This window comes from Alexandromys fortis, unplaced genomic scaffold, assembly GCF_014885135.2.
Source record: "Alexandromys fortis isolate MF-2015 unplaced genomic scaffold, M_Fortis_MF-2015_v1.1 scaffold_159, whole genome shotgun sequence".
Classification (NCBI taxonomy): Eukaryota; Metazoa; Chordata; class Mammalia; order Rodentia; family Cricetidae; genus Alexandromys; species Alexandromys fortis.
This window is the reverse complement of record NW_026068031.1, coordinates 824864-839558: the sequence shown is the minus strand read 5'-3', so window position 1 is coordinate 839558 and position 14695 is coordinate 824864. Positions and strand designations below refer to the sequence as shown.

General features: G+C 48.2%; 1 protein-coding gene across 10 annotated transcripts in view; it reads right to left on the bottom strand.

Moving 5' to 3' along the window:
* The window catches only part of Sipa1l1 (signal induced proliferation associated 1 like 1), a 280284-nt gene continuing 265589 nt past the window's right edge, over nucleotides 1-14695 (bottom strand). For 9 of the 10 annotated variants that reach the window (XM_050164486.1, XM_050164489.1, XM_050164478.1 and 6 more), the window contains 5 exons: nucleotides 9367-9613; nucleotides 6194-6340; nucleotides 5014-5128; nucleotides 2368-2452; nucleotides 1-1747 (listed from right to left, as the gene is read on the bottom strand). In XM_050164486.1, the coding sequence (XP_050020443.1) occupies nucleotides 1604-1747; nucleotides 2368-2452; nucleotides 5014-5128; nucleotides 6194-6340; nucleotides 9367-9613 (738 nt within the window). In that variant the 3' untranslated portion in view covers nucleotides 1-1603. The remainder of the gene's footprint in view (nucleotides 1748-2367; nucleotides 2453-5013; nucleotides 5129-6193; nucleotides 6341-9366; nucleotides 9614-14695) is intronic. The other variant, XM_050164483.1, reaches the window with a different exon arrangement.

Here is a 14695-nt window from a genome sequence, read left to right as displayed (position 1 = left end):
TTTTAAAAGAGATTTAAAATGAATTTTATTGTTTGAATTTTACAAGTAGTCTTTAGAGGCTTCAAACAAGAACTCTGTTGCAAAAACTCTAATAAATAGCTTGCCCCAAGTCCCCAAAGAAAAGGGAAAACCAAATGAAAAGGAAACTCGGAAAGATAAACAAGACTTCAGAATGCTTGAGTGTTAGCAGTTACTTCTCATTTACAGAGAGACATCAGGCAATGTACAATCTCCTCCACACACGTTAGAAAGAGTGGACTGCAGTCTTTACAAAGCACTCCCAAATACTCCTCGTCCTTCGGCGGTAGAAATGTTAACAGGAAAAAACACCCCACAGAGGAATCACAGTTATTTGTGAATCTACGGCATAAATGTCTGGCGTCTGTGGGGAGGCAGGAGGCATCCACCTTGTCTTTCAGGGATGGAATCCAGAGCAAGTTGGGTCCACTTAACAGCAAGGCCAGCCCCACATCTCTGAGCTCTGTAACAGTGAGGGCGAGGAGCCCAGAGTTGCCTGCATCACTAGACGAAGGAACAGCACAGGAGTAAACTTCTACAGCAGAGTCCTTTATGAGTAAACGCCACGCTGCAGCATGCAGGTTCCCAGAGCCCATTTCGTTACAGGCATTGCCCCGAACAAGCAAGGATTAAACTCACAGTTTAACATTCACTGTTAGCTTTCCTAATTAAAAACACCGGTGAAGTCTTGCTTTGATGAAAAGGGTTTGTCAATTAATTTAGTCATACTGAACAAGCTTAAAAAAAGTTCTGCTACATCTTAAAAAATCTCAAACAGAAACTATACATATACATAGACTTTTGACCAAAATGTTTTTAAAATGCATACAGGTAAGGTTTTCATTGGGGAAAATTCAGAAGCCAATTAACAATAGGGGTCCAGGAGGTGGAACAGGTTGATTCTAATTAGTGGGGTTCACTTAAGCCAAACAAGGGGTTCTAGCTCTGAGGAGCATACTGGGGATCATTTTTTTTTTTCCAGGAAAAGAAGGGACAAGATGCAGATCAGAAGGTGAGCAGTGCTGGCCCTGCAGGTCTCGAGCAGACAGGAGCAGAAGGTAAAAGCCTCTCACAGACCACGCAGGGGGGTGACCTTTCCTTAAAGTGCCCCTCTTCAGGCATTTAAAGAAAGATGGCAAGGAAACACGGCTCCCCATCCCCAAACAAACAGTTAAAAAGAAAAACCTTTATTTCCCTAGAACAAAGACATCTGTTGGGATAACGGGGAGATCCTGGGTTACCTGAAATAGATCAGAAAGCTGACGGAAGCAGAGGCTGAGGGGCCAGGACACTCTGGTCCTGGGCCCAGTTTCTTTGTAAATACATAACAGATAAAGATATTGTGCAAAAAATAAAGACATTCACATTTTAGCAGTTAAACTTTTATTTTACTTTTTAAAATTTTTATTTAGTTTTTTTTTTTTTTTGTTTTTGTTTTCTATAAAAGGCAGATAATGATTGTTGGTCTGCAATTGTGTTGTGCACTGTCCCACAGGAGCACAGCGGGGAGCTAGGGACACTGAGAATACTTTCCAAGGCGGGAATGAAGAGAGCAGCCTGCCCCCTCCTCTCCCCTCAGCTGCCCCTAGCTCATGTCTATGGTATTGAAGACCCACTCTGTGAACTTCTTCAGCTTGTCTGAGGCGTTCTGAGACTCCTCCTGCAGCCGCAGGTTGTCCTCCCGCAGGTGCTGGACCTCTGCCTGGAGGTGGGCCTTGTCTTCTTTTTCCTGAAGGAAAAGCCAAGTAGATGTAACCTTGGGGTGCCCACCCACCTTGCCCGTAACCTAGGGGTGCCCACCCATCTTGCCCAGCTCTCAGGAGAAGCTGCTTCGACTCTCTTTAGGTGGTCCTTTCCCATTCCCCAGTCTACTAAATGCCCACGCACGTCTGGTTCAAGCCCAGAAAGCTCAGAACTACAGGATTAGCTGGGGTGCAATTATATTAAAGTGTATTTTAGAGCCAGCTTTAAAGTTCCAGGCCAATGCTTTAGACTGATGCCTAGATAAAGTCAAAACCAAAGAAACACAAGTTTAGTTCTCCTAGTCTGAAAAGCCAAACAAGGACATGAGGACCTGTGCACCTGATACCTGTCATGAGGGTTGGAGGTCAGGACAAGGCCCAGAGAGGCCTGGCTGAAGTCTAAGGCTTTCCCACAAAGGGACCAGGTTTTCTGTACATAGGACAATGAAGGCCTCTCACACCATGTGTGTTAGTGGCACCAAGGTCTATGCTGCCCCAAACACATGTACAGAGAAACTGCAGGGAAACCCACGCGTGTCCCCGACCTCCCTAGCTTAAATGGCATTTTGTTCCCACAGCCTGGACAAACTGTTCTGAGAACATTTACCTTCTTCAGATCTTCCCGAAGCATCTTCAGCATCCCTTCTAACTGGTCCACTTTAGAAGCCAGAGTGGGAGAGGACTCCTTACTGCTGGGAGGGAGAGACAAAAGGCCACGCTGGCAGGCGCCTACACGGATGCTGGTTTTTCCCCCTTTTTTGTAAAATGTTGTTCAATGCCAAATTACTTAGCATGGCAACTCAATGTGAATTTTTTTAACTTTAAAAAGAGAAAATGGTGATCTTAACAGGTGATACAGGTTTGAACAGCCGGTCAACAGCTTCCTTTGTTAAAACCATTACATTTGACGAAAGAGTTGGTGATGACAATGAAAATGGTCTCTTTGGTAGCACAGTAGCTAGCCTGCAGATCCAACAGTCATACAGTTCATTCTTCAGATCTCTTCTAGAGGTTTCAAAGGAGATCCACTGTGTGTGTGTGTGAGAGAGACACATGTATGTAGTAATGCAGGATACTGCACTGGGGTCACTAACAGAGAAGATCTCGAGTTTCCTGAAGGCTCTGCCTCTAAGCAGGCCACTGCAGCTACATACAATGCTCACATCTTAGCTAGTCTAAATATCTTTAAATTCTGAAAACATGAGGCAGCATGTTTCAAAAGCCCGTCAGTGCAAGATCACTGCCTCAGATTCTGCCCCATTAGGGCCAGTAAAGCAGTTTTGTTAAGTTAAAGTGCTAATCGCACCTTGCTAGTGGAGCACCAAGTGTGTATGGATGCACTTGGGGGTCACACACTGGGTGCTGCCACCCTCAAGACTCAAGACTGAGGATCAGTCAGCACTTCTTTCCCCCTCTTTATGTGAATGGGAGCTGCCAACAGTTTCCTGGAGGAAGTTCTAGTCATGCCAGAAGACCTTAAGAATCACACAACAGGCTGGGCGGTGGTGGTGCACACCTTTAATCCCAGCACTCGAGAGCAGAGGCAGGTGGATCTCTGAGAGTTTGAGACAAGCCTGGTCTACTAGAGCTAGTTCCAGGAGGTTCCAAAGCTACAGAGAAACCTTGTCTCAAAAAAACAAAACAAAACAAAAGACAAAAAAAAAAAAAACAAAACAAAACAAAAAAACAAAAAAGGCAGAGGACTCTTTATAGAACCAGAGATGTAACTCTTGGTCTTCTAAGACATGGTATAACAGTATTCTTTAAATGTAGTTAAAAAGTCAAAGTTCAAGTTGGAATTCCTGACCAATAATGAGTTGTGTGACCATTCTCTTAATTCTGTATTTGCATCATGTTTCAAAAGTAAAGGTCACAGTTCACTGAACGCAAGGTGAGGAATACTGATCTCCAGACTCCTCAGACAAAACCAAAAGTTGACACTGACTGGATTGTAGGTCAGCGGCGACTCACAATGTGGTTCCACAAGCCGGTCAGTGCTGGGCTGAAGGACAAACATGTACACCAGAGGAAGCTGTGTGGGGAAACCCTTGCCCCTCACAAAGCCTGGCAGGGTGCTGCCCTCAAGGAGCCCTCCGAGCACGTGCACTGACAGGGTAGTAAGGCGGATGCACCCCATCTGCATCTGCTCTACTGTGCCCATCTTCCCCTCCTTCTGTGATCAGTACTAACGACCTCGTCCCAGAAAGGCAGGCTCACACTTCTCTGTGCAGTCCTTCAGCTGGGTTTTCTTTTTTCTCCCCAAAGTTCTGAGTAGTCTGCCCCTCTGCTCACCCTATCTGTCCCAGCAAGAGGGCCTGTGACATCGCTCTATTTTAATTAACAAGAAACTAAGCACACACCCCTGCAGACTTGTTCAGACTTAGAGCAGTATGGTACATCAGCCTCTCTTCCCCTATTATTACCTGCTTCTTGCCACAGCTCAGAGATATTTGAATATATGTGTAGGTGTGAAGTACAGTGGTTTGATGGAGACAAGGTCTCCAAATGCAGCCCAGCTGGTCTCCTGAGCCCGTGCCCCAGCCTCCAGAATGTGGAATTACAGGCATGCACTACCACACCGGCTTAGATACTTTGGTTCCCAGCCATTCCCAGGAGGATGCAGGGCAGGGATGGCCAGCTGATGAGACTATTCTGCATGGAGGTGTCACTATGTGTTCCATGGAGGGCTGCTGGGTACACACCTCTACCACTGGAAACTAAGGGAAACAGAAAACTACTCCCACACAGTCCACAACCGGAATCCAGGGGCTCTCCTGGCTTCAGTGACTACCAACCTGCCCCATCTCACAAATGTTCTTAGCCAGCCTGCCGTCCTGTTTTAAACACAGGACAGCAGAGGCAGAATGCTGGAAGCTGAGCAGACGGAAGTACAGGCGGCCAAAATAGCAACCGAGAAAACACAAAAACCAGACTCAAAGACTAATTCTCAAGAGCTCAGGGCATTTGTGACCAATGTTTTCTCTTACTTTACCTAATATGCTCCAGGGGCACAGGTGAATTGTGACATTAAATAACAATAACATTCATAACTTTCTCCTTAAGCATCAAAGCCAGTTTAATCGTGTGTACAGTAGTCAGTTATAAAGAGTTCTAACTACAAAGCCAAGTATCTGGCATTGCAGCTGAGCTTCACTCAGCTCCTCCACGGGCCTTCCATCTCCTCTTCGTCACATCTGCCACTACTGGGGGCGACACATGGTGCACAGGGTGCCCTCAGCACTGGGTGACCAACCTGCTGTACGACTTCATCTGGACCAGGGCCGGCTCCTCCAGCTGGTCGCTATTGGAGGCTGCACTCAAGGGGCGATGGTTCTCATCACTAGCAGCAAAAAACGAGGCTCTCTGGACTGGAAGAGAAGTGAGAGAGCATCAAGAACAGGGGCGCATTCCTGGGGCCCTATCTGCAAAGTCCGCCAGTCTACATAGGGTCAACATGTCGATGGTACCAACACACAGGTACGTCTCAGCAGTCTCTAACTCTCCCAGGAGGAGACTGTGCTCTTCCACTGAAGAGACAGTGATAGTCTAAGTGCCCTTGAAAAGACAGCTGAGAATCCATTTCTAGCCCCCTTTCCTTGTTTACCAAAGCAGTGTTCTGGTGACAGTTTCTCCAGAAAGAGGGCTTGCACCAAATTCTATGCCAAGGCTTTTATAAAGATGTACATGCCCTGAAAGCCTAAAATGATACTTCTTGATCCTTCTTGAAGGATGCTTTCCACAGGATGTGTGGCCAGCTCTGGTGCTCACACCAACTGCTCAGACATATCCCAACTTAAAGTTTGTAAGATTAGTTTGCAAACGACAAACCCAGTGGGAATCGGGGTGTTCTTATGAGCTAAAGAAGCAGGAGGGCGGTGATGGATGTCTGCTGGTTGCTCTATTTCTGAATTCTGCAGCCTAATAACCCCACTGTTTAAATGGACACTTGACAGAATAGTCACTTTCAATCCTCATAAGTAAGAGCAATAAACAAAAATTACTCTGTTACTGCAACTTTATAAAGAACATTTTAGCAATAAAAAGTTTTGGAAGGATAATCTTAGAGCAAAGTTAGTCTTTATCGAAGAAAGGACACAAGACAGTCCATGTCGGCACACACTGCCTTGTGTTTAGGCTCTTGTTTCCACAGACCAGAGCATCCTAGGGGGCCACAGGTTTACGAGTTCCAGGAGTCACATGAATTTCTGTACAGAGGAAACTTCAGCTTCCATCTGAGTGTAAGATGTTCCCAGTCCAGAGTCTGGCCCACCAGATCTCAGCACTAGAGCCTGGGCTCCAGCAGTACAGGTGAAGCACACTTGTCACTGTGCCCACAGTGGCACATTGCTCAGATCTGATCACAATCCCGGTACCCTGTGGCTTGGCCTTCAGGACTCTGGTGACCGGTGTGGATTGTCAGCAACCTCACTCACCCTCATAGGCTTTGGCGGCATCTACTAGGTTGGACCAATCCAAGTCCGCGGCAGTGTCAGGCAGGGGCATTAGGCCGGGATCAGGAATAGGCTGCCTTCGGGTCTCCTGGATGTCGGTGAGGGAGCTGTCCGAGGCGGAGAACTCTCCTACAGAAGGAACAACAGGACAACACTGGTGCCCACAGCAGAAGCACTCAAGAACCTACCCACTTCCTGTTAACACAGGAGATGTGTAAGCCATTTGCTGATGGAATCAATGTCTAGTCTAGAAGGCCATTAGTGAAACAGATCTGGCTTCCTCCAGTCCTTTCCATCTTAATAATACCACCTACCATCTCTCCTCCAAGAATGCGGGTCATGAGAAACTTAGTTCTGCACCTTCAAGGTCACACACAGGTCTGCTGGGGAGGAACGTCTGTGCTCAGTGGGCACGGGGCTAGCTCTAGTGTTCAGCTTCCCTTCACAGTGTCAAAAGGTTCATCTGAAGAGAAGAGGCCTGCTCCATTGGAGACCTGGACTGTGGATACAACCCAGGGACGCTAACACCTACTAGAGAAGCAACAGGGCGCCTTTTTATGTGGCCCACAAGCTGAGATCTGAGCACAGCTTCTGCGGGGCTCTGCACTCAGGAGTGGCATCCCAGGAATGTTCTATGGGCTCCCCGGCTGGATGCAGTTAGCTAGATTGAGAAGTTAACCAAGTCACACTGTGAGTGCTAAGTCTCTCACAGGAGCAGCCGAGGAAGGGACTTTCAGTGGGCCCGGGGACCAGGGGATCACCTGAACAATCAGTAATATTAGAGCAATCTGACAGCCACCTTTTTCTAAGGCAAAAGGAGGTTATTCACTGCCAACATTAAACCCTACGACAGCTGACAATGATAAAAACCCTTGCTTGGATTACCAGGGTCTACCCTGGGCACATGAGGGCATGCTGCTGCTCAGGGATGGGAAGGCAGTAAGTGAAAAGTAGGAAACCTAGAGGCAGCAGCCAGGGTGAAAGCAGCAGAGCATGTATTCCAAGAGGACACCCCTCCAATGTGCTGCAGCACCAAAGCCCTGAAACAGAGCTGAGCAAAGCTCACTACAAAGCAGTGTGGCTCCAGAAATCCCCGTTTACAGGGATGAGAGGTGTGCCTGTGGCGCCAGCCCCACAAGCCAAGGTTTAGTCAGTGCATGTTTTCCGTACAAACTGCTGAGGTGCAGCTGCTGGCTGTCAGTGTACGGAAACGAGCAGAATTCTGAGGAAATGACGTCAGCAAACCCTGGAGGACAGTCAACGCTGGCTGTATTTAAGCCTGACCCCTTCAAGGGTATGTAGGCGGAGCAGATGACTTTGTTGGCCATTTATCATCTTTCTGCACTTTCATCCCTGATGCTCTAGTTTCCATACAGGGATAAAGGGGGCACAACCACCACCTCCACCACCCCAATACATTTCAGTGGTAGACACCAAACGAGGCAGCTGAGCGTGGGACAGGAAGTCAGATGGAAGGTACACAGCGAGGACATGTGTCCCTCCCCTCCTGTCTGCCCCCGAGTGGAAGCTGTTCCTCTGGACTACTTCCTTAGAATATAAGCCTCCAGAGGCCAGACCCATTCTGACGCATGATCGTGCGTGCACGTGCACAGGGATGGGGGTGGTGGCGGCAGGGTAGCAGGCTACTTTTCATTGCTTGTGAAGGTTGGAGAGAAGAAAAGTTCTCAAGATAGGGAGGATCATAGGAGTGAAGGTGTAACCCGCCTAGCGGGTCAGTTATTCCAGGGTCCCGAAGAGGTGCTGTCTGAAAAAGACAAGGGTGGGAGACAGGAAGGAGACCAAGCAGAGCCAGACAAGATTCTGTTCTCGTTTTGTCAAGGTCTCTCTTTATTAGCTAAATGGTTGTGGCTTATATAGCCCTTGAGTGAGGAATTTGCTCCCTGGAAAATGGCTCCTGACATGAAGGGATTCATGAACAGTGGCCCCTATATGGGGAAAAAGGGGCAAGGTGAGATTATATAAAGCTTTCATAGAGGGGCTTATTCTAGATCAACGGTTCTCAACCTGTGGGTTGCGACCCCCTTGGCAAACCTCTATCTCCAAAAATATTTACATTATGATTGATTCACAGCAGTATTACAGCTATGAAGTAGTAACGAGAATAACCTTATGGTTGGGGTCACCACAACATGAGGAATTGTATAAAAGAACCGCTGCTCTAGAGAGCTTGTGCCAGGAAGCAGAACTTCATGTGTTGACTTCGGTTCACTGGGAGTGACTCTCTGGGTCAAAGAAAATCTAGACTTCAGCTGTAGGTGGGTGGAGGAAGGAGCAAAGAAAGATGGCATGGTCCTTGGGTAGTGAGAGGGAGCTTGGGGTGTGCCTGAGTAGGATGGAGGTGTGGGAGAATGTTCATGAGCATCAGTGAGGGCTCAAGAAGTGTGGAGCAAGCAGGAGGTTCGGAAGACACGGCTCCAGAGGAGGGCAAGAAACACGACTGCTGCAGCTGAGTTCACAGAAGGGAAATGTAGGCGGGAAATCTGGTCAGGATGGTATGCACAGCAAAGGACCGGACATGAGGTCCTGTGCTGTGTGTCTGCTGGACTCGGCCATGGCTATCAGATGAGCCCTGGAGTGGCTTTGGGCAGATTAAGGCTGAAGTCCCAGACTATGGCTGTCAAACTGGGATCTAGCTAGGCCACAAAGCGAGCACAGCATACATGACTGTGGGCTAGGACACAGAGGTGCCATGATCCCTGGTTCTCTTCCTGGAAGATGCCCTGCTGACTGGCTGGCTCAGTAAATGAGTGGGTGTGGCGGATAGTGACAATACTCTCATTGGTCAGGAGACAGAACAACTACAGACCTGGGCTCTTACGGCAGCTGAGGGAAGCAGGACACATATCTCTATGATTATTAATCTCACCTTAGCCTTGTCTGCCCAATGCTATTTCAGCAGCTAGGATGTCTGCCAAGAACACCGATTACCAGACTGTTCTTTCAGAGTCAAGTCAATTCAGCAGGTCTTGGGTAAGGTCTAACAACCTGTGCTGACCAATGCTGAAGTGACCTGTGGATGAGGCAGAGGTAGGAATCCCTCTACAACTACACCCCTAGGAAACAAATGGCTGCCTGCCATGCTGGGCCATGGGCCACCCACTGGACTGCCCAGCTGCGGCTGCAGGCACACTTACCATGCAGCGACTTCATTCCCAGTGTGTAAGATGGCCTCCTCAGTGGAAGCGACTTGGGGAGAGACGGGTAGGTGCTGCTGAAGAGGACATCATTGGGCAGGGCTTGGTCTAGAAGGGAAGCCCTGGAGGCGAAGAAGTGTTCCCTCTGGCCGCTGTAAATGCTCTCATCAGACAGTGTCCTGTGCAAGGCCCGCCGGGAGGTAGGGGTGGGGGGGAACGGAGACTGTGGGGAGGACAGTGCGTGGAACTGGAAAACAGAAGACAGACTGGGGTCAGGGCACCAGGGTAGAGAACAAGACCAAGGTGGAGTGGGTGAAGCAGTGAGGTGCTGCCTCGGGATGAGCCCCATTCAGTCTTTTTTTTTTTTTTTTAAAGATTTATTTATTTATTATGTATACAACATTCCTTCCATGTATGCCTGCAGGCCAGAAGAGGGCACCAGACCTCATTACAGATGGTTGTGAGCCACCATGTGGTTGCTGGGAATTGAACTCAGGACCTTTGGAAGAGCAGGCAGTGCTCTTAACCGCTGAGCCATCTCTCCAGCCCGAGCCCCATCTAGTCTTGAAGCTCCACCAAATCCTACATTCTAGGATCCATGCTCAGAATGAAGTTCAGACCCATGATCTATCAATATTATGTGGTATTGAGTAACAAGATAAATGATTTTTTTTGTTTATTTTAGAGGTGTGTGGGGGTCCTTACTATGTAACCCTGGCAGGCCTGGAACTCAGGAGATCCACCTGATCATTAAAGGTACGCACCAGCACCCCTAGTCTTAAATATGAACTTATCTGAATCCCATGTCTTTGACCAGATCCTGTAATGTCCCTGGGCTTACACTCCATCGCCATCATCATGAGCCAAGCATCTGCCTGGATTGTCAAAACTGCTTGGTGAAATGCTGGCTGATCACAACAGCACCTGCCAGGAGGCTAGAAGATGAGGGTGCGACTCCCAGGAACAGGGATGGATAGCCAAGGAACAGCCAGGAACAGGGACAAGGAGCCTTAGATGCTTACCAGGTGACAAGACAGTGTAATTGGTGGTCAGCCAGGAGATGACTGTCAAAACTCATGCACTCAAGGCTGGAGAGATGGCTCAGCAGTTAAAAGCACTAGGTGCTCTTGCAGAGGACCAAGGGCTCAAGTCCCGGCACCCAACACAGTAGCTGATAACCATCTACAACTCCAGTTCCAAGGGATGCAACCCCCTATATAGGCCCTATATAGCCCTAGGCATATATGTGGTATACAGAAAAACATGCAGTCAAAACACTAATAAACATAAATATAAACAACAACATGAACACACACTAGGTGGCTCTTGCCATGAGTAACAAAAGTACAAGCTCTAATTCGGTCTCTCAAGGTAGCTAGATCTCATTAGTTTGGGAAAATAAGAATTTTTATTTATTGTGTAATATGTGTGGGGGCACATGTGGTCCTGGCAAATGTGTGGAGGACACAGGGCAACTCTGTGGTGTCCGTCTTCTTCTTCCAGTTTTATATGGGGATTAAACTGGGGGCCTCAGGCTTTTGGGGCAGGTGCTTTCACCAGTTGGGCCTTCTTGCTGACCAATCAATCTCAATCAACCCAACACCTCATCCCTCCAGGGATGCACAAATTATCACTTAGACACACTGTAAATAAGAATAAAGTATGACCAATGTGGTAACAAGCTTCTCACTTAAAAAATCCAGGATGAGGGGCCAGGAGGTGGCTAAGTGGGTAAAAGCACTTCTCATGGAGGGCCTGACAACCCAAGTTTGGACTCTGGGATCCATGTACAAGCTGGACAGGGTGACATGTGTCTGCAATCCAAGATTGACGACATAGGTTCATAGATTTGAATGCTTGGTCACTAGAGAGTGGCACTATTTGAAAGGATTAGGAGGTGTGGCCTTGTTGGAGGAAGTGTATCACTGAGGGGTGGGCTTTGAAGTTTCAGAAACCCATTCCAAGCCCAGAATCTCTTCTCAGCCAGTGGGATCAGGATGTAGCCATCAGCTACTTCCCCAGCACGTCTGCCTTCAGCTACTTCCCCAGCACCATGTCTGCTTGTGTGCCTCCATGCTCCCACCATGATAATGGACTAAACAAACTGGAACCAAGCCCCAGTTAATTTTTTTTTTTAAATAAGAGTTTCTGTGGTCATGGGTAGCTCTTCACAGCAATAGAATTCTGACTTATGACACATTTCCTTGGTGAGAAGGGAGACAGAGGCAGGAGAATGCTCTAGAAGTTTGCAGGCCAGCGAGGTGGAGAATGTCACCCAGCAATAAACAAGGTAAAGTCTGCCTCAAATAAGGCAGATGCATGCACCGTGGCAGACATATGCTCTCCTATAAACACATACATACAAACTCAACACACATATACAAACTATACACACATAACCATTATACACATACACACAAACATAAATCAGTAACTATTCTTTAAAATGGTGATGAGTTAAATCCAAGGTATGTAAGACCTGGCCTAAGATTAAGCGACTGTGAGCAGTCTCTGAGAGAAAGGACAGCTCTTTAACCATTCTATGGAGAGGAGTGGACATTAAATAGATTTCTAACTAGCTTTGTTTTGGTACAATGAAATCACCTCTTTTCTGTTTTCAAGGTTCTAGAACTTTCACATGAGATTCCTGCCAGCCGCACGTAGCTCTCAGATCCCAGTATTCAACATGTCCCGCTGGATCTTTCTTAGCACTTCAGGCTTTAGCAGAGATTTAATTTCCAGTGAGCATCACTAGCCTGAGGGTTTCAGGAGACAAACTCTAAGCCAACTCCTGTTTGTCTCTTTGGGAACTATCAGTCTTCTGGACGGCCACTGTATCGGGTGCTATGAGATCCTGACCCACAGAGAAGCAGAGCAGGTGTGAAGGACACAACCTGCCTGGGAGCTTGTCCTGAGATACAGCAGCAGCACCCTGACTTGTTAAGAACTGTCAGCACATCTCACCCCATCCTCTTCAACTTCCAGACTTAAAGATATGCAAACCCACCAAGTGCCTGCTGTGGGCGTGGGACCTGGGATAACCCAGAGCTATGGACCAGTGTGGTCAGTCCTGGGGAAAGATGCTCCCAGCTGGGTGTCAGACCCAGCTTTCCAGAAAGCACACAGACAGGTGCAAAAGGGTCTCAACTCATGCTCCAGGGAGCCCAAAGAGTTTCTTAGGGCACTCACTGATAGGGAGAGGGTTAGGTGAGGACCATAGCCCACATCAGCCTTATCTTCTATCACAGAAGTTCAGTACAAATGGAGCTTTTGTGGATGATTTTACTTTAAAAGCTGGTAGGGAGGTGAATTTAAAATTACTGAGGCATTTGGAGACCAATGATTCCCCCAATTTGATCACAGCCCACATCCACACTCCTGCCAGCAGTGACTCAGACCCCTTGCTGTCCCTGTCACTCACAACAAAACTAGTTGCTTTTCCTACATACTAGCGCTAATGTGGAGTCCCTTGCTCTGGTCCACCTGCGAGCACTGGCTGGGAAGCAGGAAGAAGAAGGCGGTCCCATTTTGCCAGTGGGTGGGTGTTACAGTTCCCTCAGCATTCTCAAGGCTCGGGGCAGAGGACTGACTAATTCTACGGGAAGCAAAGTGAGGACTGACGGCTCACAGGACAGGAAGCCCGCCCATTGTGGGCTCCAAGACTCTAGGCCAGAAATGGCTCTCCTGGTCCTCTTCCTGAAGCTTGCTGCTGGCCTGAAGCCTTGAGTCAGGCCTGGCCTGGGAGGCTTCTCAAGGCTATGCTAGCCTGCCTCACACCACAGAACCATGGTCATTCAGAAGGCACCATAGCTACTTAGCTGAACTCATCTGAAACCAAGCAGATAAAGAGGGATAAGCTGGCGGGAAAAGAGCACTGGCCGCTGCTGCTCCATTCTTCTGCTGCCGGGTCAGAGCCAGCAGGAGCCGTCTTTGCAGGGGGTCCCATACCGTAGTCAGTTACCACAGAGAAAGTGCACACAGCAACGCTAAAAGAATACATTCTGGAAATTAAAGCCAGGAGCTGGAATGAGGGCAGACAGACATTTGCCTCCAATTACTCCCACTGCAGGAGTAAATCTAAGGAACGGAAACTCTGAGCTCACCCCCAGCCAAAAAAACCTTTCAAGTAGGATTTAGGGAACGACTCCTTCCTGGGCAAGTTTTACTATCTTCCGACCTCAAAGAGCACATTTGAAATAATTCTTACATCGAAACTGGGACTGCAGAGTTTTAACACGCCACCTTGGGTTTTGATGGCTGTTTCAAGTGCCATCTTCCTCAAGGTTGCTAAGGGAACTGTTTGTTCCCTGGATGATGAGTCAGAACTGCTAAATGCTGGCTTCCGAAACAGAAATGACAGAAGTCAGGAATGGCTGTATCCCTAAACCATTTAGTCACATAAATCATGTTAATAAACCATTTATTTCTCAGCAAAACTCCAGAGTGGCCCTTGGGATATATGTAATTCCTATAAATGGGGATTTTTCAGTCTAGGGGCATATCTGATCTCTGCGGGTGGTGCGTATACACCTGCATGCACAGGAGAGCCTGGAGGCTACAGGAGCACCAGGCCGCTCACCTGGTATACACTCATTCTGACTACAGCTGAGGCTGGGGTGTGGGGACGTTTTCTGGCTTTCATTCTCATCACTTGCTCAGCATTCGGAAACTTAGCTTTCTAGTCAGCCTGACTCAGGGTGAAGCGCAAGGTTCAGAAGTTCAAGGAGAGAGACCCTCAGCGTTCACTGCCATGACCTTCCTGGAGTGGCTTCCCTTCTCCTGGGGCTGCTCAAAGCACATCAGCAGAAATACCTCCCACGGGGAGAGAAGGAATTCCTCAGGCCCGTGCTTTTGAGAACACAGGTGCGGAGAACCTTCAGAAGCTTTCCAGGCCCTGCAATGAGGCAGGCGGAAACACCTGCCCAGCAGCCCAGCAGAAGGCTGGCTACTGCTGAATGCACACACATGCTGCGTGTGAGTATTTGAGATGGGCACAGAGGAGGATGTGGCTCCAGGGAAGACATGCACAGTCTGGAATTCTCAGGGGGAAACGAGGCTTTCAGTACAGAGAACTGTGAGTTTGGCCATGAGGCAGTTCCTTTGATTGACATGTGGAGAGTATTACTGTGCTCATCAGAAGCGGGGCATGCTGGGGACACATGTGAAAGGGGACCTTACGGACAGCAGGCAGACTGGAGGACACGGGGAACATGCTAACTGACAAGGAGCCACAGGTGTCTTTCCAGAGTCCCGGAAGTGATGACATTTAAGTGCAGACCAAGAAATCATGCACTCAGAAGAGGACATACTACAAGAGATGTAGTATGGG